Genomic DNA, 24,447 nt, shown 5'->3' on the forward strand with positions numbered 1-24,447 from the left:
ATATTTTGGTCAATTGTGATCTAATGGATGTTACGAGGCCGAAGTCTCAATGGAATGTATACTCCATTGATTCCCTTCAAAAAAGAACAAAATCATAGTAAATGTTACAAAATATATCAGACTTCGGCCTCATAATATCTATTAAAATCAAAATTTGTTTGAAGGGCATGCTCAACACCTTCTCATGTCTTCCAAGTACATCCCACCTGGGTACCACATTCGAGTGAGGTACAGTTAGGCACTTTTCATTCGACCAAAGATTCGGGTTTGAATCCCCGGAAATTTATTGTGGCGAAAGGAACTTACAGCATTTTCAGGAATTTCCGAAATAGTTGGATATGGATAGACGGACATCTTTGCATTCAGTAATTTTATTTGGGATTTCCTTCATAATATTTTAATCTACCACTGATCTACAAAAAATACTGCTCCACACACCCTTGTAAGTTTTTTTTTACAACAAGGCTGTACAAGTCGTTGTGATATACGTGCTTTTAAATCACTAGCACTAACTTTTACCGTAAGCTGTACTCACCTAAGTAATTTAACTTTTGGATTTGGTGTTTTCAACTACTGCACTGTTTAAGGACACCGTTGTGGGGTGCTAACCGGGCAGAAACAGATATATTTGAACCCTTATAGGAAACTGGTGAGGGCACCAATTTATATAAGTTAAAAAAAATTTAAAATACAAATAAATAACAGAAGTCACTGCCGACCAAATTCAATGGTCTTGACATCAGAGAAGAGATTTAACATCAATTAAGACTAATCAAGGGCCTCCTTGCCATATTTAGATTTTTCTGTTCTATTAACTCACATTCGACCCTCCCTATTATTTCACAAGAACTACTGTTAATCGTAGGCTTTAAGAAAATACGTATAAAGGACGAAACAAGAGAAAACAATCGTGTTAGGAAGGGACAAATAATACCGTGACCGAAGCACATATTGTGCCCCTTTCAACATTCAAATCGTCTCGTGACACTTTCCTTGAAATAAAAATTGCATGACGAGAAGCACTGCGTGACCAAACCAATAGTGTCACATACATATAGACATTTCTGGTCGTTTCTTTCTTAGCATTACGGGAAGGATTTCACCAGCCCAAACTAAAGAGAAGGGTGCTCTTTCCTTTGTTTCCACATGCCATTTGTCTTTTATGCCCAGGGCCCAGCGATCTTAACAAACTGTTTGGGACTGGGAATGAGGTTGATGAGGGAATGAGGAATGTGGTCCCTTACTCATTCTCACTCGTCTGATATCAGTGATAGCAATGATACGGCTACTTGCAGTTTACAGTACTACTGAACTCTCGTGCTCTGATGGATGTTTCATGCAAACAAACAATAAAAAGCATTTTGTTTTTCTGCACAATAGCTTTGTGGCTACATGTTATTGTATTTACCCGTCAGCCTACTAAAGTTGTCCAATCAATTGCATGGCATTAATGTTCAGTGTATGAAATTAATTTTTTTTGCAACCTTGGGCAAAAAGGTGTTTGAGAATTTCTTAAAACAAATTGTTTTTCAAAAAAAGAGGGGAAAAGTGTACCTGATCACTGAAGTTAGTTAAATTTCTAAGTATTAAGATTACAAAATTTAAATAATAAACTTATTGTATTTGTCTGCCTTGGTCTAATGTGTAATTTAAAAGAATCTTGTGACATTCATTAATTGATTAGTTAAATTCATGACCATTATAAAAAAATTTCTCTGTCATTTAAACTAATATTGCAGTCTACATTTCACTCATTCTTTCTCCATTACATTCTTTTTTATAATTATCTTATTTTTCCAAATATTGCACTGAAATAGTACTATGCAAACGACACATACAGGCTTCAGGGTACATGTAATTGCCAATCAGAATACCAGGTACAAAATCAAGTTTGACAAAGGCAGAAGTAGAGCTTCCACAACTCTACATATCTGTTTCGGTGATTCAAGTTTTTGTGCTCATGCACCCCTACAAAAAGTATATGCACAGCAGGTCTGGACCCAGAATTCATGTTACTCTGAGTAACAATAACAACAAAATAAACATTTCTGGTAGCAATTCCAATATAGTCAATGACTGAGCCAACGGCCTGCAGTTGAGAAGTTGTGTTAAAACAAAATTACCCACAGATGTTTTTTGTTTTTTTTACCACTGATTGATACGTGTATCTTTACCATTGGTGCCATGCTGATGTTACAACTCCGAATAACATTTCAAGATGGTTATTCGATAGAATGTGAATGAAATGAGGAAGGTGAGTTTTTCATCCAGAATTCTGACTGGATTTTGAACGACAGGAAAACTCCCTGAGTCCTTTTGTGTAGATTTGCCAGAAAGAATACATGTCTTTCTGACTGGGTGTATTGTAACCAGGAGTGGTCATTTTGCAGTGGAAAGTTAGTATCCCTTTGGCTTTCTATGGCACCATACCACTCAGTATTTTTGGCACCACGCATGTGTATAATTTGAGGCAAAACAGACAGGCAATGCCTCTTCTTCTCATTCCCTACCATTTGACGGCCTGGAACAAGCTACTCTATACAATATCAACTACCAACTTTGTACAATGTTGCCAAAACAACCTGTAAATTTTCACTGTAATGGTACTTACTACGATGGCATGCATGTATATTAAGTAAGGTGTACTGTTAATATTATAATAATATTAATATTATTCATGGAAATAGTTTATACATTCCAGTCTTCAGCTAGGATCCAGACCTCCACCTGGAGGAGTCGCCTCTGGAGTGTGCCTCTGAAATTGTGATATAAATCAGAACAATCACTGCATAGCTGATTACTGCTGACAAAAACATGGTCTATGTAAAGAGAAAAATTTCTGACTGATAATTCAAACAAATGAAACTTTGCACACCCATGTTAGCAGCCAATTGTGGGGGGGGGGGGGGAGAGGAGATCTCATCTTTTCTTGGGGGAGAAGTATGAATTTTGTTTAAATTCTTCAAAGTCATTCTGGCATGGATTCTACGGAACTTACACCAATTCTTTCCAAAAAGGTACAATCGACAACAGGGTTCAATTACATGTTCGGGCAGGAAGAAAGCATTTGTGACTGATTCTTTCATGCTTAGTTTTGGCTTGAACACTCAACTCTAAGAGATAAGATGAATATAGGTAATAATACAAAACCTACTATTAGACATCCTAGTAAAATTGAAAGTTTAGTTTGCAAAAAGTATAAATTCATTTTTAATTTTTTTTCTGGAAAAATATGTTTTTCATTTTGTTTGGAAACCAAATAATGAGATCAAGACAAGTCTAAAAATTTGCCATTTTTAGATTATTTCAATCATTTATCTAGAAAAAAGAATGAACTTAAGACCCGAATAAAATTTTGTGAGTTACCTTTTTCTTTTTCTTTTCCTTCTTTTTCTTCTTTCGTTCACCATCTTCATGCTTTTTCTGAAAACAAAAATGAAATGGAATGATAGTTTAATGTGGGACATATTGCACTACACCGCATGCTGTACATACCATCATTGACAAATAAAAATATACATAAATATACTGACACACGTCTTATTGTTGAGACAGAAGAAAAAACTTAACAATATAGCCAAGTCCAGGTACATGTACAATTATAATGCTTCAAAACAAAACAGGATTTGAAAACATGAGAAATATACAAGCCATACATTAAGATTGAAGTGAGTGCTTTCCACACATTTTAAATACTGTAACTGAAGCATTTTCTGCCAGAATTATTGTATATGGCCTTAGCTTCTCACTTGGCTTTATGGAGCACAGTTTTCTTTGCCAACCCAGGTATTACAATGGCTTATACCACAGTTTATACTACCTGTTGCATACCTTGGTATGTTATGTATGTAACACACAATCATGTTTACCAACTGGAGACTTAGATCAATCAAAATTGACACTACAAACCTGTTTTTTGTGTTTCTTCGAATCATGTACAACTTCAGGTTTTTCTATGACAAAATGCACCAGAAAGATAGCGTTAATCAGCACAATAACCTTCCTTGGCTACTGTTACCAAGCTAGTATATTTAAGTTCCTCCACAACACACTGTATGAAAGTAACAACACGTATGACAACAGTTAAAAAAACGCTTGCTCACGAGTGGTAAACAGAGTGGTAACTGGCCAAAACACTTGTAAATCGGTAAAACGGTAAACTCTAAACAATACAAACCTCTCTAAAAAACACAACTGCTCACTTAAAACTCTCAAAACTCCCGCGATAAACATACATACAACTTAAGAGTGCCTGCCTGTAAAAATCAGACAAATTCTTAATTTCGCGGCAAGGGTCGAAAATTCAATTTCGCTCATATATTTACGGTAGATAGGCTAGGGCATGACAAAAACTACTGGATAGTTTTTTTGGCAAAATATCCTTTTATTTCAAAGAAATATGCAAATTACCAAATTCCGTTAAAATCGTCATTTGACGCACCATTTTAGTAAACAAGTTTGAGAGCCTCGCATGCAAAACCACATCATTCTTACGTCTTTAAAACACTCAAATATTTTTGTGCAATGTTTAATTGTGTGCTGGGTTGATTTTAGGGAATGTTGTGGTTTTTGTTGGGTGCAAATTAATTAAATTTCGAAGACATGTATTTCATTCACTTAAAAGTACTTCGTAAAAATAATTGATTTTCACCATGTGCGAAACCTTCAAATGGATTAAGCTTTTGGTGGTTGAATCGCAGAAGGATGGTCTACAGATTCCTGTAAAAATTTCTTTGGGCAAATGATTGTGAGCAACGCAAGAGCTTTTCAAAGTACGTTAAAAATGCAAATATTTGACCATCCGTCGTCAAATTTCAATTTACGGGTTAGACATATATTTTAGCACGCGCCACATGTCTTGAGCTATAATAAGTTGAAATAGACACAGAGCTGATAATTTCGAAATGTTCTAACCTTACTTATTGTAAAAGGCAGGTCCAAAAGCCAAGCAGCAATAGATCAAACGATGATCAAACGTAATAGTTTGGTGTAGCGCAAAGCAAGCAACTATCTACAAATCACTTAGCCGTTTTTGACTTAGATGCAGTGGTGATCATATGTGTCGAAAGAGGGTCATAGATGCATGGTATTCGACCATTAAATAAGTTGACAGTTGGCGATGTACATCGGACGTTGTGTAAACAAAAGCAAACTTCTGCTTTATGTGCGACGAATGGTGACAGAAACACGTCAAATTGGCTTTTGGACCTGCCTTTTACAATAAGTAAGGTTAGAACATGTCGAAATTATCAGCTCTGTGTCTATTTCAACTTATTATAGCTCAAGACATGTGGCGCATGCTAAAATATATGTCTAACCCGTAAATTGAAATTTGACGACGGATGGTCAAATATTTGCATTTTTAATGTACTTTGAAAAGCTCTCATGTCGCTCATAATCATTTGCCCAAAGGAATTTTTACAGGAATCTGTAGACCATCCTTCCGCGATTCAACCACCAAAAGCTTAATCCATTTGAAGGTTTCACACATGGTGAAAATCAATTATATTCACGAAGTACTTTTAAGTGAATGAAATACATGTCTTCGAAATTTAATTATTTTGCACCCAACAAAAACCACAACATTCCCTAAAATCAACCCAGTACACAATTAAACATTGCACAAAAATATTTGAGTGTTTTAAAGACGTAAGAATGATGTGGTTTTGCATGCGAGGCTCTCAAACTTGTTTACTAAAATGGTGCGTCAAATGACGATTTTAACGGAATTTGGTAATTTGCATATTTCTTTGAAATAAAAGGATATTTTGCCAAAAAAACTATCCAGTAGTTTTTGTCATGCCCTAGCCTATCTACCGTAAAAATATGAGCGAAATCAAATTTTCGACCCTTGCCGAGTTATTTTCCATATTTATGGACAGGGACTCTTAAATAAATACACGCAACAAATGTGCCCATAACTCAAATTCAAAATGTTTTGACTGTGCACGCATGCTATTCACCCACCGCACCATTTCGGAACTGTCCTTCTCAACACAAGTGTAACTGAGGAAATCAAAAATTGACAAGTAACACATACCAGTAGAAGAGGGAGTAGGCTTGTCTTGCTCCAATGGATTTGACGCCTGGCTGACTGCCTCACCTCCTTCTTTACTCCGTTCACTTTCCTGGCTTTTGTGCTTCTTGTGCCTATGTTTCTTCTTCACTGGATGCTGACTCATAAAGCGAAACTGCTCAGGAATCTGTAATAAGTAACAATTGATAATAACTTCCATGTCAGCTGATTTGCATCACCATTCAAAAATTCTTCCAGCCTACAGCGTAAGGCATTCCTCAGTTCCTTTTCAATTGAACAAGATGATTTCTCGAGGAAAAATCACCTGGCAAGATTATAACATGACACTTACTGGACCAGGGTTTAAGCGAAATCCAGACAAGGAGTGGCCAGTTAATGGAAGAAGCTCCTTTTCACCAATAGGAGGCTTGTCAACCACAGAACGAAGACTACAGAGAGATTAAAATGACAAGATACTAAATTCAATATTGAATATCGACTGTTCATTATGTACTTTTAACAAGCCCATTGTACTGTTGCAGAAAACATCCATACCCCCACAGAAGGTGTTTTTAAGTTGGAACCCCCACCCATCTGGAAGTTCCAGTTTTAAACTCATACCGTAAACTTCCAAAAGTAATGAGGGTCGTTACTTTCGGAAGTTAACTTTTGGAAGTTTATTAGCAGCCTTTGGGGCTCGCTACTTTCGGGGGGTCATTACTTTTGAGGGGTTATTACTTTTGGGGTTCAAAAAGTGTTGTTTAAACTTGGTATGAATGAGCTCCTTTTACAAAATAAAAGACAGGAATTCGTAAAAACAGCTCCTAAAACATTCAATACAATTCTTTGTTCCAGTTTAAATTTATGTTGTCGTGTCATCAATGGTCAGCATGAAAGCAAGTTACCGTTAAGCAAGTTAACTGTTTGTACTTCATAATGCACTGCTATGTTGGTTTGCTGTAACAATATCTTAGTGTGTTCCTGTTAATACGCTCCCATTGAAAATGATATTAAATTTAACCACAGTTTCCTATGGTATGTTCCTGTTACTTGACGAAAATTCTACAGGTTTTGTTTTAACACAGCGCAACATTAACTGATGAAGTACAAATTTACATTTCACAATGCTTTGTGGCATAAGCAATACCTTCCCTTGTTGTTGAGTACTTTACATCAAGTTACCATATGTACCTTTCACCTGACTATTGATTGGAAAACAATTATTATAGGTATACATGTATTCCTACATAAAGTTATGTACCTAAAACGATGACCCCCAACGCTTGGAACAGACTTTAATTAATGCTGACTCAGACCCAGTTGCTATTTACATCTTTGGAGGAGAGAAGATTGGATAGTAGAGCAAATTAAGGGATGGTGGGTGTCATGGTTAGAGTCAAAGGAAAAATAAATCGCTATTTTTTTTTTTTTTTTTTTTTTCTGCCTCTTCCCATAACTCCTCACATGCTCCACTCAATCCAGATTGCTTTCTCTTTGAAAAAATCCAATCTGCCTGCAATAGCAATTGGGTACTAGTCTGCAATACATGTGCACGGTATGTTGTAGCAAGTCAACATGCAATTTAAAACTTGAAAAATAGTCATAGAATATGGAATGACAGAATGGTTGCTCAGACTGGGCAGTCAACCAGGCTTTTAGCCAGGATTTGAAAAGTAGGCATCGAAAATGTGCTATAAGGCCTTCTCAAAAGAACAATTTATAAGGCAACATATGAAAAACAAAATGCCTGGATGCCCATCTGGCTAAAAGCTTGAGTTCAACTGACCCTTCAACTGACCCCACCACTCTAAGCCATCAAAAACAACTGCTCCTATTAGCCATATGGTTGAACATTGTGAGGCAGCATGTCAAAACAGCACTACAAAATAGCATGAACAACAAAAATGTTTATTTTGGCTTACCTATTTTCTGGTCCTCCCAGCTCATCCAAAACACCTGAAACATTTCACAGAAGTAACAACAACTTCAATACAAGCAATGCAAGCAACAGAGTTGTAAATTTTAGTCCATATGACAAAACCACTTTAAAAATAATGCATAAATATTACAACACAATAGTTGTATTGCTGTGTAGTAACTTTTAAAAGGAAGTGCTTCTCACACAGATATAGACTTGTGCTATCTGCTATATCAAGTGCAGACACTGTTCAACAATCTTGTCTCCAGGGCAAATTATTACGATTGGATCAAGATGAATCTAAGATGAAGACAGGTCTCGCAAGACTTGTGGCAGTACTGCAGCTCCAAAATCACCATCAAAAAATTGTGGCCACTAAAAAATCCCTGAAGGAATGATCCCCCAAAAGTAGCAAACCCTCTGAAAGTAGTGAGCCCACTCCCTCCCCACAATGTCAAAATAGTGAGACCAAGGTTCAATTTAGTATATTTTTTCCCATCTAAGGTCAGATGTAAGTTAGGTATGTTAACTTGATTTAAGGCAGTGTTCAATGGGAAAGGTACTGCTTATGCTGCTCATGTGGAGTTCTGCCTTCTGTGAAGTTCTGCCTTTCATTTTGTACAAAAGCTCAATTGTACCAGCTTTATGTCACGTGTTTTGCTCTCCAAAACTAACGATCCCCAAAAGTAACCAACCCATGGACTGACAGTAACATGCCCCAAAGGTTGTTAATTCGCAAAGTAACACAGTCCTTACTTTCGGAAGTTTATGGCACCACGATTCTGCACGAAAATTAAATGTCTAATTAAACTTATACCACACATAACTCAAGTGTACGTAAATGCACACATTTACAAACTCAATTATGCACTGTGCACTATGTTGTTTTGTAAAGGGCATGTTTCTATAACTCATAATTCATTTGTACCTTGTTGGCTTTGTAACTTCTGTTAACTTGTAAAATAAGTAAGATATGGACAAACATCCACATGTGTTACAATAGTCACGTTATTAAAACAAGACTGTGAAAGATTGCTGTTTATTGTAATTCTAATTGTCTATGCAAAGTAAAAGATATTTCCAAAGTCCAATATTAAACAATATGTTCCTGTCTGTATTGAATTCTAATAAGCTTAATTTAATAAGACATATTTCACGTATAGTATAGGAAGCCTTACCGGGCAAATGCGGCAAAAACGAACTCAATCCCTCCTTCACTTTTTTGCTCTTTTGGTAAGTCTGCTCGAAGCCATGTTTTACTAAAAGGTTGCTATTACTTTCTGACGGAGTTGCTGTAATGGAAGAACACAACAAAACGATTGGTGACCAAGCACTACGGAAGGACAAACCACAGATACGAAAACAACTTCGTTAACTCACGGGCATCGTCGCGCAAGAGATAAAAGGGTGACGTCTGTGTTGCTGGAGTTGGTGTCGAAGTTGTTGAAACCATTGTAGGCCTATAATTTGTGTTCAGAACTTCCGCATAGCTCATAAACGGGTTTATAACGTTTAAATTAATACTCTTCCTGGAAGTGTTGCTCACATTGTTTAAGGCGAGACTTTGAAAAGAGTTTTGTCCTCCTGAATCTAAATGTTGTTGACGTGAAATGCTTTCCATTTGCCGCTGCTCGCCGCCATTAGAGACTTGGTTTCCCGTGAGCTACTGCGAGCGTTGATTTCTAGAACAACACACGAGAGGACCCCACGCGAGGTGCGCGTTTCATTTTCGCGCGAACTTGATAATCAAAATTTCCGCGGTCAGCGTAACTTTCCTCCATTGTTTATAAACGCCAAAAGTTTTTCCTGCACTAATGTTAATTTCTGTCATATTTCTGTCATATTTGAAGTTTTTCGTGACCTTTTTCGTGCAATAAAACGCGACCAACCACTCGGCGCCCGGAAGGAAACACATCTGGAAGTCTGGACACGACATGAGAGGAATTCATCTATGATTATCATATAATCCAAAGTATTTTGCGCCTGCAAGCTACGGGTGGATTTGTAAGGTTACTTGAGTACTTTTCAGACTCCAACTATGAGTTCAAGCATTAGAGCGAACCGTGGAAATAAAGCTGTCTCAGAAGCTTTGAAAGGTATCGTGTCAAACTCGATTAGTACGATGTGATGTTCGGTGGAGAAGTTACAAGCTTATACTCAAAAGTCTTGAATCAATTTTCGCGCTAACTCCTATCTTATTTACATTCTGCAACTGTTTGGTCTGTGGACAACGCAATCTTCACACGAAGAACCGGTAAGATCTGACGTTCTTTTAGCTAAAAGAGTTGAAATATCCCGCCTACGTTTAAAATACTGCTATTAACATTTCAAGCATATACAGCAGTAGAACAGGTTCTTGCTATGATAAGTTTAGCTAATAAATACCACACCCTTTCACTCATTCTTAAGAAATTTAACAGGCTAATCAATAATGAAGCATAATAATTACTTACTCGGACAACAAAATGCTTCAATCATTTAGCTTAACGCAGTGCAGGTTGCCATTTGAGAAAATCGATGCGAAATTCCGGCTTGGCAATTTTGTGCATTTATGTTCCAAAGAAGCTTAACTCGTAATTCTGCATCACTCAACGCATGTAAGTCTTTTTAAACAGCTGTTATCATATGCGATAAAGTAATGGCTCTTTATGTACTGGTTAAAATTAGAACTATTTTTATGGTTTGAAAGATCCGTCTATAAATGGCCAATATTGAGATATTGAAATCGAAAGTTACAATTTGAATGCTGATAATGCACAAATTTAGATCGGAATTCGATTAAATCATCCTCTTAATCCGCGAGGGCGTCTGAGTATGTATTTTGCGGTAAGATGTTTTTTTGTTTTTTCTTCGAACTTCAATCGCAACTCAAACCTTGTAAAATCACTATTTATCCGGTTTCATTCATTCACGTAATTAGGTGGCATAAAATCCCTCGGCCAGTGTTTACTTTGTGTTTCGTCACGTTGCGGACGTCCATCACCGGAAGATCAGGTGATCCCCTGCGCACCTCACCCATTATGTAATTATTTTTTGTGAAGGTGGCAGTGAGACCATATGTCAGTAGCCCAGGGTATCAGTGGGAAAAGAAGGGGTTGAAAAATTATATGACAATAGTAAAGTACATGTCAGTCAATTGGTTTGTGTTCCACTTTTAGGAACCAGGTTATGTTGGATTTGCTAATCTTCCTAACCAAGTGCATCGTAAATCTGTAAAGAAAGGTTTTGAGTTTACACTTATGGTTGTTGGTGAGTGCTATGTACTTTTGATCTTATGTGTTCATTCAAATGGCTTTTTATTTGGGCCATTTCATGCACCATTGCTTTTGGGTGTTGAATCAAAGGAAGTGATCACATGGTGACAATTTTATCTGCTTTTTGCCATAAAAAGTTTTCAATTGTATGAATGGTGTATGTAGTACAGTGTAATACTACGTAATGTCATGTGAACTGAAAGAAAAGCTATTTCAAGTGGTTTCCAGGATGGGAAGGGGGGTACTGCCAGAAAAATTGGGTGGGGGTGTGTGGCCCGCTTCCCAAAACCCTTACCCAACATGTATTTCTGGCAAAAATCTGCAATATTCCCTACCCTATTTATGACATGACCAAAAATTCGAAATCGTATTTATGACCTGACCCTTAAATCAAAACCCTGTTTTCAGACCTGCGTTACACATGTAATTAGTTCCCTAGTTCAGACCAAAGTTAAATTACAGCAAACATAATTTGTGAAGGGCTTTTGTTGATTTTCTTTTCGATAATGATGAAAAAGTGGCTTCTTCTTAAAAACATACCCATATCAAGGCTAGAGTGCAAAAAACCATACCCTATTTATGACCAAAATGGCCAAAATCAGCTAAAATCGATACCCTATTTATGACCAAAATGGCTGAAAAATCATACCCTTTGGGGCCGCACATACCTATACAGCCCATATAAGGGAGTACAGTGGAACCTCTTGTTGAGAGCACTCTGATTCTAATAGGACTGGGATAAGCAAGATCTCCTTAGGATACTTGTCCACTTATGGGTGGCATACTGTTTTTATGTGGGTGGGATTATGACTAAGTGTTCACTTATGGAAGGTTTCTATCAACATGAGGAGTTCCGCCCCCCCCCCCCCCTCCCCCTCTATCTGTTAGCCATGGTTTGGCATGTGTCATGTTTTAGGTGTAATAATAGTCCCAGTCATTCAGTCTTCTTATACTTACCACTTGTGGATCTGATAGAGGGACCAAACATACATAATTTAGTACCATATATCCCTTCTCCTTATGGGAGAAAGAAAGGGTCTAGCCTAACTTTGAGGCCCCTTTTCTGAGCCAAAAGAAGGGCCCATATTTATTTTGGGGAGTACATTTATTTTGAGCGACTAGTCACTAACAGGTTTTTCAAGAACTCCACCACTTTTAAAACTCCACCACTTTGGATAGGCTTATACCTAAATCTAATTTTGGACACAAAAGAATTAAAGGGGACATTTTAAGGCAGGGATGTTGAGGCTTTTATAGACTGGTGCATTTCATGTGTGTTTGTGTCAAGGGTCTTTTCCTTTCACTGTCCAGGTGAATCTGGTTTAGGAAAATCAACTCTTGTAGACAGCTTGTTCTTGACAGACTTGTATGATGATACTACTATTCCTAAGGCAGTGGGTAAGTGTTATCAAGTTTCAATAAATTCTGATTAGCACTAGTTATTTAAATAATCATGACTTCAAGACAGGGATGTTTAGGGAAACAAGTTTGCATCTACGAGAAGTGCAACTATGGAGGCCTTACATACATTCACAGTTTGACCACATTATAATGATTCTATTGAGTTCTTCAGCAAGATACGTTGTACTCAAAGAGCCCCTTTCCAACCAAGAGCTTTTCTGGATAATTAACAGCAAGTTGTTATCATAATTGGCAGCCCAAAAAAAATGCTGGAGGGGGGGGGGGGGGGAAGGGTGTGACCTTTTATCAACTAGCATCCCATCCAGAGAATAAAATTGTAACAAAAAAATTAATAAACAGACTGAGGTGGCCCACAGTAGTGCTGGTAATTGAAGTTGTGTAAGTTGTAAATATATCAAAGTGCTTTCACCAAAAAAAAAACCTGCTTAGTTTTTGCTTATTTTGCTACTTAATTTCTTCGGTTAGCCATTCTAAATTGGTAGAGGCACGGTGGCCTCATAATGTGGTTAATGTGCTTGACTATGGATTGAGTGGTCCAGGTTCAAGCCCTGGCCAGGGAGACATTGTGTTGTGTTCTTGGGCAAGACACTTTACTCTCACAAGCCCTCTCTCCACCCAGGTATACAAATGGGTACTGGAGAATTTAATGCTGGGGTATCCCTGTGATGGACTAGCATCCCAACCAGGGGGGAGTAAAAATATTCATAGTAATGCTACAGAAACCAGGATATGCTCCAGCCTGATGGCATGGAACACCTGACTTGTATAATAATTGATTTCATTAATAGATTTCTATAGCACCCTTTCTTTAAGACTCAAGGGCACTTATAACGTATTGCGTAACTTAATTTAAAAAGTAAAATGTTTTCATTAAAATATCAAAGACACGAAAGGAAAAGAAGTTAGTAAAATAAAATTAATTGCAAGAAAAATATCTTAAATTCCTGTCACAAGTGGGGAGTGAGGAAAGATTGTCTTTTTGTGACTCTTTCACATAGCTAAGACTTGAGTTTTGAATGTTACATAATGTTCATGTAGACTTTGTCACTCGTGGACACTTGTTGCAGTTGTTGAATGATGTTTGAGGGTTCTGAGTTGAAAGGATACCTAGTGTGGGAGACACACAATCATGTCATTAACGATTGACCAGCCAATCTCCTCGCCTGCAGCAGGGTGTGTTTAAGGGACTTATAGCCCCTCGGACTGTATTGAGTTATTTGTGAGCTTATTTTTTGAGATTACAGTCAGATATGTGTATAATTAGATCATTGACTATGAAAACGAACATTTACTGCACTTGTTAAACTTTATTGCTTTTATTCATAGATCGTATTCATCAGACAGTAGAAATTGAAACCAACACTGTAGAAATTGAGGAAAAAGGCATCAGACTAAGACTGACAGTGGTAGATACTCCAGGGTTTGCTGATGCTGTTGACAATACCGACTGGTAAGAGACTTTTGTAGGCCAGGCTTCCTTTGATTATTTTGTTTATTGCAGAGGTTATTTAAATTTGAAGCAGATAACGGCCTCCAGTCTGGCTATCTTATAAAACCGCATTGTTAGTGGTACATTTAATTTTTGTCCTAGGTTTTCCTCACTACTAGTATAATGCTCTAATGATCTCATACATGTAGCTTGTAATGGCACCTCTTTCAATTCAGTAGTGCATTTTGCTCCCTCACACAGTATACAGCCTTGGTCAAGCTCAAAAAATCAAGTTGAACTATTGAAAACTCTGACACAGTTGTTCAAGGTGTAATCAACCTCTCTCTTTTTCTTGGAAAGTATCATAGGTCTGTAATTCATTGAAAGGCTATGTACAGCTAGATACATTGGCTAACATGGCAACACTTTTAATAACAACAATGATGTATTTGTTTTCTGTTTTTAGCTGGCAAGCTGTAATTAATTATGTTGATCAGCAGTATGAGGCATACTTACAAGATGAATCAGGTCTTAATCGACGACATATCATAGACAACAGAGTTCATTGCTGTCTTTACTTTGTCTGTCCACATGGTCATGGGTAAGCATTAAATAAATGTTTTTTCCTCATACATGGTAAAACGGTGAATGTTTTGAAAAGCTGGTGGTTCATTATGATCGCTGCAAATTAAAAGCTTATCTAGTCATAGCCAGCTTGGTAGTTGCAGAAAGGGAAGAGAAGAAGATCACGGGAATTGAACAGATCAGAGATACCCTGATTGTGCTTCGCACCGCTCCCCTGTACTTCACACTCTTCCCCACCCCATTTGTTTATTTCTGTCCCCTCCATGGGTCTACTTCTCAGGCTTATTAATAATTCATGGTGATTGATATTTAAATGTTAGTGGTCTCCCTTACTCAGGTTAAAACCCATAGACATCACATTCATGAAAATACTGCATACCAAGGTGAACATAGTCCCTGTTATTGCAAAAGCTGATTGTTTAACAAAGTTTGAAGTGCAACGACTCAAACGAAAGGTCAGTACCAAATATTCTCCAATTTTAAGTAACATACTAACATGTAATAGCAATACAGTAAACACCCGCATATAAGAACACACAATTTCAGAGGTCAGACTGATTGTGTTCTTATTTATCGGATGCTTAGTGAAAAATCAGCCTCAGGATGTTCTTAAATGTTCTTAATTTTTTTTAAATTCAGTGCTGTACAGCATAAAAAATGTTGCTAGAAATTTTAATCATGTATTTGCAAGCTTTGATCAACTACAACTGTGATTGACCTTGATACAGCTATAAAATCTTATGTTTTTCTCTATCAATACAGTAGTTTATAGTATTGTAAAGGCAAAAAATGTAATTCATGATATTAGATATTCTGAAGAGAACAAAGGTGCCCAAAACTTAGCTAATACCATTGGTCAGCAGGTGTGTTTATGGTAATTTGTGTAATTTTGACACCCTTCCCATTTTATAAGAACATTATTTTTTTTTCCATGCTGATATTGTTCTTATAAAAGTGGTGCTTTATTTGCCAAATTTCAGCCTGATGTTCTTAATCCATGTGTTCTTATATGCGGGTGTTTACTGTATTGTACAAAATGTCTTCTGAGGGTTTTTCCTGGTCACACTCATTTACACTGAGTTTGGAAAACAGTCATAAAACAAAATTAGCTTAATTGAAATAAAAAGTGTTAAAGTGTTCCTGTAGACTTATACACCTTGGATTTCACAAGTCTATTGTAGCGCTCTGTGACAGATGTATGGGGTTCAGGGGGGGTTCAGTCGAAGCCCCTGTAATGACTAAGATTCGTTTAATTCAAGTACTGACAGTTGCGGACATTTCAGTGAGTCATTCATGACGTAACTGCTGATCGTATGTATCACAGTCGCTACTAGGTATCAAGTTTAGGAAGAGCACATGGTATTTTGTTAAGAAGTTAGTTTGTTCATTGTTCAATGATGTTTTTCTTGGTTTATTGCGGAACAAGGCACAAAAAACTTATAAGTATTGATCGGTTTTTACTTAAGTTTCTCATCGTTGGTATTTTGGTTTTCTATTTTGCTTATTCAGCGGATTCATGTGTTTCCAATTCAGTGAATGGCTTGTTTGTGTAAATAAAAGTCAAGTTCAGTGTATCTCAAATATTATCCTTGTTACCGCAGTTCAGTAGCGAACATTGGGCTCCTACAGCCCCTAAATTAACCAAATGAGACATTGTGTAGTTCCAGAAAATATCCATGCATCCCCCACGGAGGGGATTTTCTAACACCTCCCCACCCCTCTGGAAATTCCAGTTAAGCTTCAAACATTTCTTTAAATTTTTTGTCTCGTAGAGCCCTCCACCCCCCAGGAAATTCCAATCCCTTCTGTGGGGGGAGTATGGATATTTTCTGGAACCGCACATTATTACAACATGCTGACTTAACCTCAGAATGCCAGAAATCCCATTTCTGAGGATGTCAACTTTAAAATTTTCCCAGCGGAGGATGCCCCCAAACCCCTGGAGGGGAGCGCCTTCAGCAGTCCATTTCTCGAAACCTCTTTTATAAAATCCTGTTTCTGCCCCAAGCCCTCTATGTCAGGGTGTAGTTGAGTTGAATGTGTTCTGATTCTTTAAGTATTTTAATGCCCTAAGAACTGTACAGCTAACAGTATTGCTTAATTTTTGTTGTTTTTGTCATTAGATCTTGGAGGAGATTGACGATAATAACATCAAAATTTACACTTTTCCTGAATGTGATAGTGAAGATGATGAAGAATTTGTTCAGATCAACCAAGAACTTAAGGTTAGTATCTGACAAATCATTGAGGCCCATAGAAGGATGGGGCTCAAAGACTTTGGGGCAAAAGTACACTGGGCTCTATGACAGATGTATATTGGGCTCCAGGGACCAGATTAGTGAATCAATTGCAAATTAAGATGCATGCAAAATATTTTTTCTTGGCAATAGGCTATTGTATCTGAACTATACTTAAAACACATCTTGACCTTGGAGCATTTCATTAATCTGGCCCTGGGGGGCTCCACTGCTTTACCTTAGCACTCCAAGGAACGAAAATCAGCACTCTGTCTGAGATCTTCTGATTTTGGGGCATTAATTGGTAATCACCCTCTCCTTGGGTTTGTGTGCTTAAAAGCCCCCTCCGCTATGGCTGTGTTTACTTAGTACTATCTTGTTTGATGTGACGTGTTGCCATTTTCTGTTGCAGGGTAGTATTCCTTTTGCGGTGATTGGCAGTAACAATATTACAGACGTCAGAGGCAAACAAGTGCGAGTTAGACAGTACCCCTGGGGGATGGCAGAAGGTATTTTGCTTTGGAGTGATTTCTACTGCGGTAAAAACAAAGTGCTTACAGCAAATTAGTTTCAATTGGTAAAATAAAAGTGCGATAAGCTGATGTTGACTTCTAACAATCTCGGGAAAAGTCGCGTTGATTAGCAAATCAGTGTTCGACAATTTGTGCTGTGGGGCCAACAGACACTTTTTTAATGTCAATCGTCGGACAACACCCGAAGAATTTTCGATCCTTGATAAACCAATCAGAAAAGAACACGAACACTGCAAGGTGGTGTCGAAGGTTGACAGTGACGTCAAACTTTTGGGCGATGACATGTACTCTTATCCCTCTTGAGTTCGTCGACCTTCAAAACTGAGTTTTCAGGTTCTGAAAATCAAGGAGAACTGTCGCTCGTGTGGCAGTCAGGCCGCCCCGTCCACACTACGCCGGAGGAATTTGAAAACGCAGCTTTATTTCTATGGCAAGGCCTACCGTCCACACTAACCCGTCACGAAAACGGAGCTTATCGAAAACGCTCTTCAAACCGAAGGAATTTGAAAACAACGGCTTTTCGTTTTCGTGTGGGCAAGATAATCAAGTGATATCTCTGCCCGATTTTTTTTTGTCCAAACACAAATCCAAAATGACCGTTTTTAAATTCATCCGGCGAAGAGTGGACGGAAAACATTTGATGCGTTTTCAGAGTGAAACTTCCGCTTTCAAATTCCTCCGTCAAGGTGTGGACAGGCCTCTAATGAAGTCAAATCTCGCTTGAGCTGCTGTTCGCTGACAGTCAGTGAGTTTTAGACGGAAACCTATCGCCAAACTACGATTCACGTTTCTCGGAATAATTATGTACTTAATAGCAACCTGTTTTAGTTAATCCGCTGGTTACATTCAAGTGTTGGAGACCGCGGTTGGAGAAAAAATGTCCTAAGAAGATCTTGACGTTTGATTTGCCGAGTGTGGAGAATTGCGATCGTTTCGCCCGATGGCCCATTCGCCCGAAGACGTTTCGCCCGATCTCAGAGTCGATTCTTAAAAAGATGTTGGTGTATAAGGTCCTACAAATCGAGCTTGAAATTGGTAGTTGTTCGCTTCACTTGAATACGTAGATTTCTTTTTGATGTAGGTTAGTGTATAGGTTAGGATAATATCTTAATAAGATGTTGGTGTATAAGCTCGGATTAGGGTTTCAAATGGAAATATCTGTTCCTACAAATCGTGCTTGCAGTTGTTAGTTGTTCGCTTCACTTGAATACGTAGATTTCTTTTTGCTGTAGGTTTGATGTAAATATTTATTCACTGTATATATTTCATTGTCAGTAGGGTTCATATAGGTTCATATAGGTTAGGATACTATCATGTAAATAGGATTTTAAAATCATATCCAATAAAATATGGCGTTACTTAAATCATAGCGTGGTTTCTTGCATTTTTAGTAGACATTTGCATATCGCAATCGATAACGCAATACGGTAGAATGTGATCGTGAAAAGTTCTGATAAACATATCCAAAATAAGACGGTTAAATATACTACAAACAACAAAAGGGGAAACGAATAACGTATCTATGGACAGAGTTTGTTTGCAAGAAACGCATGATAAGTCGAAGTGTCTGGCGTGAAAAATAGATGTATCCATGGGCAGCGTTTGTTTACAATAAACGCTAAATTGAACTTAACAATTTACTGGCAGCGCCAAAGATTAGGAAATGTTAAATGCTATATGTTTGATTAAGTTAAGCCAACAAAACATACTTGATTAACCTGGATTTTATTAGTCCGGGCGAATCGACTCTTAGTCCGGGTGAATCGACTCTTGGTCCAGGCGAATCGACTTTTTCTTCGGGCGAATCGACTCAGAAATCGGGCGAAACGTCTTCGGGCGAATGGGTCATCGGGCGAAACGACCCGGATACCAGTGTGGATGACAAAACATAGCTCATCTATTTACTCAACTAGAGATCTGATTTGCTTGATAAAATGTTACTTATCTTAATTTGCAGTTGAAAATCCTGAACATTGCGATTTCATCAAGCTTAGAAACATGCTGATTAGGTAAGTCAAATCAAGCGATGTTATCTTGATCCCTCAGTTTATCTCTGTCGCAGGTTTCACTTCTAAACGACTCTGACCATTGTCGAAGCTAACTTCTTTTTTTTTCTTTTTTTCAGGACTCACATGCAAGACTTAAAAGATGTCACACAGGAAGTTCACTACGAAAATTACAGAGCAGAACGGCTCTCGAGCAAGGGGCAAGGACCCCCCTCTCCACGAAAAACTATAGAAGCTATGTAAGGGAACAATGCACCCATCATACATACATTCTGTCTGTATCCACTCCCTCTCCTCCTCAACCACATCGCGGCGTTTGACATAGCGTTTTTTCATTTGGTCACTCCACATTTTACTAAAATTCTACATCTAAGAAATCGTATGGACATCCCCTGGAAGTTACCTCCATCATAGTTAATAGAGGGAAATGGTTAAGGAGTCCAGTAAACATCAAAGAAGCAAACAAACAGGCTAAGGTTTATGTTGGAAACTCCTTGACCCTGCACATCTTTTGTTTTATGTTCACAGACTGTGCATGAATTACATAATCGCAATGCTTCTATTGGTTAGTTGTATGAGCACACGTAACCACATTTTGTATTTTGCCAGGTTATGTTCAGGGCCAACCCCCAAAATAGCCAACAAATTAAAACATACAACAAAAAACTTTGCCAGGTTTCATAACCATTTCCCTCTATTGACTATGCCTCCTTAAACCGGGAATGGATTTTCCTTTATGTCAGTTTGAGTCGAGTGGTCGCACAACACTGGGAAATGCGTGACGACTTTGTTGGCAACTCAGTTAAAAGTAGCCGCACAAGAAATCCAGGCATTGTTTACCTTGAGACAGGTGGCTCTAGGAAAGCTTAGCTTTCAGTTTGAATGAGCGTGACTATTTTTTCCTTGTTTTGCTCGCGCCCTCTTTTTGTCAAACTCCCGTTTGGCACGCCTAGAGATGCTTCCTACCAGGCTATCGGAGAGCAGTTTAGAAGCAATCATACACCCATTCAATCTAGGAGAAACGTGCTGCGTGCATCTCTGCTCCTTGGGGAGCAGGGATGACTCAGTGGTTAGAGCGCTCGCCTCCCGCTAATGTGGCGCGGGTTCAATTCGGCCCGGTACCATATGTGGGTTGACTTTGTTGTTGGTTCTCGCCTTGCTCCGAGGGTTTTTCTCCGGATTCTCCGGTTTTCCTCCCTCCACAAAAGCTAACATCTCCATATTCCGATTCGATCAGGATAGGGGACCTACCTGAAAACCAGCCAAGGCTGATGTAGCTTCCTCGCTAAATATTGTAATTTATTTATTATTTTCCCTTTATTTATTTAAGAGACAAACCCTGGACGGGAGTTCAATGTAACCAGTAGGTCTGTGTTATGTTTATCGTTTTCTTTTTGCTTTACTCCAGGAAACGAAAAAGTGGCAATTATGAGTGGGAGAATGTGGACGCTGCCTCTGACCTTTCAGAGAAGGATCGAATGTTGAGAGAAAAGGAAGCGGAGGTATTGAATTGGTTTGAAATCATTCCTTTCTATTCACTTCCAAGGAAGAGCATAATAATCCCACACAAAACAATTATAACAACGACAACGAGAATGCAAGAGTGTCCGCTACTGGGAATGGATGGGACTCTCATGGGACGGGGATTTTAGTTGGAAAAATTTGAATTAAACATTTAAGGGGGTCCAATCTGAACGTGGTTAAACTTTATTTGAACCTTACTGAAAAAATACATTCTATTGCAGTCGTGCAAGTAAGGGCTGTTTTGACTTCAACGAAATCATTTGTGATTGTCATCAAATGCCTTTATCTGTAAAGTAATTTTAAAGACCAGACTTCTCTACAACATTAACAGAGTATGACCCTAACAGATACCTTGATGGATGAAAAATTTGCGTTGAAAATCGTTGGTGTGCAACCCCGCGGGGGCTATTAGGTTGCCAAGTGTATTCATGTGATACCGTTGTTATTTCCTGGACATGTTTTAAGATTCGCGTATCTCTACTTCTCTTTTTAGTTGCGCCGGATGCAAGAGATGATAGCTAATATGCAGAAAGAAATGGCAAAACAAAAACCTGGCGTTGTTGAGGAAAGGTTCTGAAACCTCCAAGACATTTTAATGTCTGTCCAACAGTTGGCTAGAATTTTGTGCACTCTAAAATTAATTCTTATTTATGGAACCTCGTCTGCAAATGACGGAGACTAAGGTACCTCCTAATAATGTGCTATAGCAGTCTTCATATATGCTACATATGGTCTCCATCGCAACCCTGAGTTGTCACGCGACGATTCTCACAGAGGAGCATTGCGTGATCCAAGTGATATCGTGGAAGAAGTCATTTGTGTTTCAATGAGTTCCATCTCCTCTTCTTCGTATGCTCGGCAGCTTTTGAAACGTCATAGGTGTCGTGTTAGGATTAAATAAAAATTTTGTAAAATTATAACCATTTACAATTTTGAACACTATATTACCTTTTCAATGCTTTCATTAACATATTAGGCCTCTTAACTGTTGGCGCTAAACCTAGAACAGATCGTGACGTTTGAAACCTCATTACGGTATCCTTTCTGCCTGTCTCATTCACAAGCGTTATGCGACTCGTCACACAATAACGCAGTGTTTTTCTACGTCGGGTAACGTAGTCTGGGAAGGAGGCGTAAACAGAGAGGCTACGCCTGGTACCTAGGCCACGTGGAGTGTAATACAACGTGACTGCTCTATATTACTATTTTGCAGCCTCTAAAAAATATATGTAATCGCCACAGAGAAGTGTCTCTGTTTCATGATAAACTAGTATTGTACGGTGTTATAAACTATATTCACGTACTGAAAAACAGCTACAATAAATTTCAAACAAAATAAATTATACGTAATGCACTTATAACTATAAATGATATCTGTAGTGTAGATCTGTACAGTATTTTTCTACGCCTAAATCAATATTTGAAGCGTTCAATTCTTGTGTTTTCTTCATGCCTGTAACCCTCTCGCTTTTTGCATTTCAAGATGATTGTCTGTCTGTCTGTCTCTGTCTGTCTGTCTTAGACAGACGTTAACAGGGTTCCTGCAGAGTCTGGGATTCCAAAAAAAAAATGTGGAGATTTGTAGTCTAGCTTTCCAGACCTTGAAAAAGTACGGAAAATAAAAATTAAGTCTGGAAAAAAATTGAAAAAAGTCGATTTTTTTTCTTCAAGCTAAATCGTTGTCACCTAATCAACATTCATGGAAATTTTGTCTTGGCCAAAATGCTCAGTCACGGAACTGCGTTTCATTGCGGTTATTTTCGTTTGCATTGCATTTTGGTTACATCGTTTTGGTTTATTTGTAGAGCTTGTATGTATGCTGAATTGGCCACTGCCCAATGGGGCTTACAGGACTAATGTAAACAAACAATGGTAGGTAAATATTCAAATCTTTGATTCAAGCTTTGAATCAATCAAGTATTAACCTTCTCAGACTTCGAAAATGTGGAAATGACTCATAGCCTAGACGATCTGGTAAAAGAAGATAATGGTTTGGAAAATGCTTGGGAAAAGTGTCGGCGTTCGCATTCTAGACCGTGTAGGAACCTTGCGTTACATTAAAGTCAGAATTGAGCCGCGTGTACTGTACGGTTAAGGTTTGGTATTCTTACTTGAAAACTTCTCTATACTAATTGTGGCACTTAAGAACGTGAATGTTCTCAGTTCAGGAGTAGCATTAAAGAGAAATAAATCGCAGTTGCACGCTTCAGCCCCATACCTGAAGTTTTAGTAAGAACGAACCATCAAATAATGAATCATTATGAATGCATTAACGAACCGATAGACACCAGAAAACATGCCGCCATGTTTTGAAAGTCCGATGCAAAGTTGACAATGTGTCTGGGAGAACTCGAAAAATTGCGTTAATCTTTGTTGGCATTCGGGTTCTCTTACTCGAGTGTTTGCATCGTGCTATCTAAATATCAAGCTAAGCGGAACTCTAATGTGATGCTTTGAGTTGAGTTCATGTACCTAGTAGCCGGTCAACCAGCGCACTTCTTGTTTCACCATATCTTACACGTCAGTTTGCTTTTGAAAAATAAACATATGGTAGGACTTAAAATTGAGTCATATTTGTATCTGTAAGTAACCATTTCACACTCATGCTCGTTAATGATAAACGAGCCTTTTTCGATGTACTAAAATTCTAACTTGACTATGAGGCTTGGGGGCACAAAACAAAAGAAAATCATTCATCCCTCAACCTCGATGCAATTTCTTTTGTTTTATTCCCCCAAGCCTCCGAGCCAAGTAGGAATTGTAACATCGACATTGTCGCGTACGCTTAGGCCCGGGTCAAACGCCGTACTTCAAATGAGCCGAACCCAATTCAACCAATTGGGCTCATGCGAAGTTCGGCGTTTGACCCAATTAAGTTCGACTGATTTTATTTGGAGCGGCTGAGACTTTCTTCACGCCTGGCCAGCCGTGAATAACGCCTAAAGACCGACTTTGGGTCAAACGCCGATCTTCACATGAGCCGAACCAAACGCATAATCAAAAGTCTAAAGGCGCCATTTTGACTTTACCTTGAAAAGCCAGTGACCAACAAGACCGCTTTAGTTAATATTTGTTTGGTGTAGCAGTTCGGTTCGACTGAATTAAGTTCGACGTTTGACTCAAACAGGCGTTCTTTTAGTCATTTGAGTCGACCCAAACTGTCATTAGGTTCGGCTCATGTGAAGTACGGCGTTTGACCCGGGCCTTATACGCTTTTGTAGGGCATAAGGACCGGATCAAACGCCGTGCTTCACATGAGCCGAACCCAATTCAACCAATTAGGCTCATGTGAAGTACGGCGTTTGACCCGGGCCTAACTTTTCCTAACACAGCTATATGTGTTGGGCTGATTCTACTATATACAAAATTAACTGCAAATCAGAGAAAGTCACAGAACCGTTCGACTCTGTTATTTGTCTGAAAGAATAGTAATGATTTCCGTGCCAAGCGTATAGTACTGCCCTTACGTAAGCCTAGATTTCGCTGTAGTGTCAGTGTGACACCTGAGTGACAGTCTCTACCT

General features: G+C 38.4%; 2 protein-coding genes across 5 annotated transcripts; one reads left to right on the top strand and one right to left on the bottom strand.

Annotated features, from left to right (window-relative positions):
- Positions 1 to 353: 353 nt before the first annotated feature.
- On the bottom strand, positions 354 to 10,563 carry LOC145464038 (mediator of RNA polymerase II transcription subunit 19-like). Of its 2 annotated transcripts, XM_081447854.1 has the most exons (8): positions 9,315 to 9,613; positions 9,113 to 9,226; positions 7,939 to 7,972; positions 6,369 to 6,465; positions 6,041 to 6,203; positions 3,910 to 3,953; positions 3,367 to 3,423; positions 354 to 2,755 (listed from the first exon to the last, which is right to left on the bottom strand). In XM_081447854.1, exons 1-8 carry the CDS (start codon positions 9,553 to 9,555, stop codon positions 2,705 to 2,707), a joined length of 801 nt encoding a protein of 266 aa, XP_081303980.1. In that variant the 5' UTR covers positions 9,556 to 9,613; the 3' UTR covers positions 354 to 2,704. The 2 variants fall into 2 exon arrangements, with proteins under 2 accessions (XP_081303980.1, XP_081303981.1); XM_081447855.1 differs by lacking the exons at positions 354 to 2,755; positions 9,315 to 9,613 and adding an exon at positions 10,388 to 10,563 and having other exon boundaries at positions 3,322 to 3,423.
- Positions 9,698 to 22,896, top strand: LOC145464028 (septin-2-like). 3 transcript variants are annotated; one of them, XM_081447840.1, is made up of 12 exons: positions 9,857 to 10,035; positions 11,093 to 11,183; positions 12,500 to 12,586; positions 13,937 to 14,060; positions 14,506 to 14,640; positions 14,962 to 15,079; positions 16,748 to 16,849; positions 17,274 to 17,370; positions 19,352 to 19,403; positions 19,520 to 19,639; positions 20,809 to 20,902; positions 21,418 to 22,896. In XM_081447840.1, the coding sequence occupies exons 1-12, from the start codon at positions 9,973 to 9,975 to the stop codon at positions 21,499 to 21,501; spliced, it is 1,167 nt and encodes a 388-aa protein (XP_081303966.1). In that variant the 5' UTR covers positions 9,857 to 9,972; the 3' UTR covers positions 21,502 to 22,896. The 3 variants fall into 3 exon arrangements, with proteins under 3 accessions (XP_081303967.1, XP_081303966.1, XP_081303968.1); XM_081447842.1 differs by lacking the exon at positions 9,857 to 10,035 and adding an exon at positions 10,123 to 10,188; XM_081447841.1 differs by lacking the exons at positions 20,809 to 20,902; positions 21,418 to 22,896 and having other exon boundaries at positions 9,698 to 10,035; positions 19,520 to 19,997.
- Positions 22,897 to 24,447: the final 1,551 nt, after the last annotated feature.

Source organism: Orbicella franksi, chromosome 12 (genome assembly GCF_964199315.1).
Source record: "Orbicella franksi chromosome 12, jaOrbFran1.1, whole genome shotgun sequence".
Classification (NCBI taxonomy): Eukaryota; Metazoa; Cnidaria; class Anthozoa; order Scleractinia; family Merulinidae; genus Orbicella; species Orbicella franksi.

Excerpts from the sequence above, each read along its gene's own strand:
- LOC145464028 (XM_081447840.1), top strand. The coding sequence starts at position 9,973 with ATGAGTTCAAGCATTAGAGCGAACCGTGGAAATAAAGCTGTCTCAGAA. Across the intron at positions 14,641-14,961 it reads GTCTGTCCACATGGTCATGG|GTTAAAACCCATAGACATCA; the intron begins GTAAGCATTAAA and ends TCCCTTACTCAG. Across the intron at positions 16,850-17,273 it reads AGATCAACCAAGAACTTAAG|GGTAGTATTCCTTTTGCGGT; the intron begins GTTAGTATCTGA and ends TTTCTGTTGCAG.
- LOC145464038 (XM_081447854.1), bottom strand. The coding sequence starts at position 9,555 with ATGGAAAGCATTTCACGTCAACAACATTTAGATTCAGGAGGACAAAAC. Across the intron at positions 7,973-9,112 it reads GTTTTTGCCGCATTTGCCCG|GTGTTTTGGATGAGCTGGGA; the intron begins GTAAGGCTTCCT and ends GAAATGTTTCAG. Across the intron at positions 6,204-6,368 it reads TTCGCTTAAACCCTGGTCCA|ATTCCTGAGCAGTTTCGCTT; the intron begins GTAAGTGTCATG and ends TACTTATTACAG.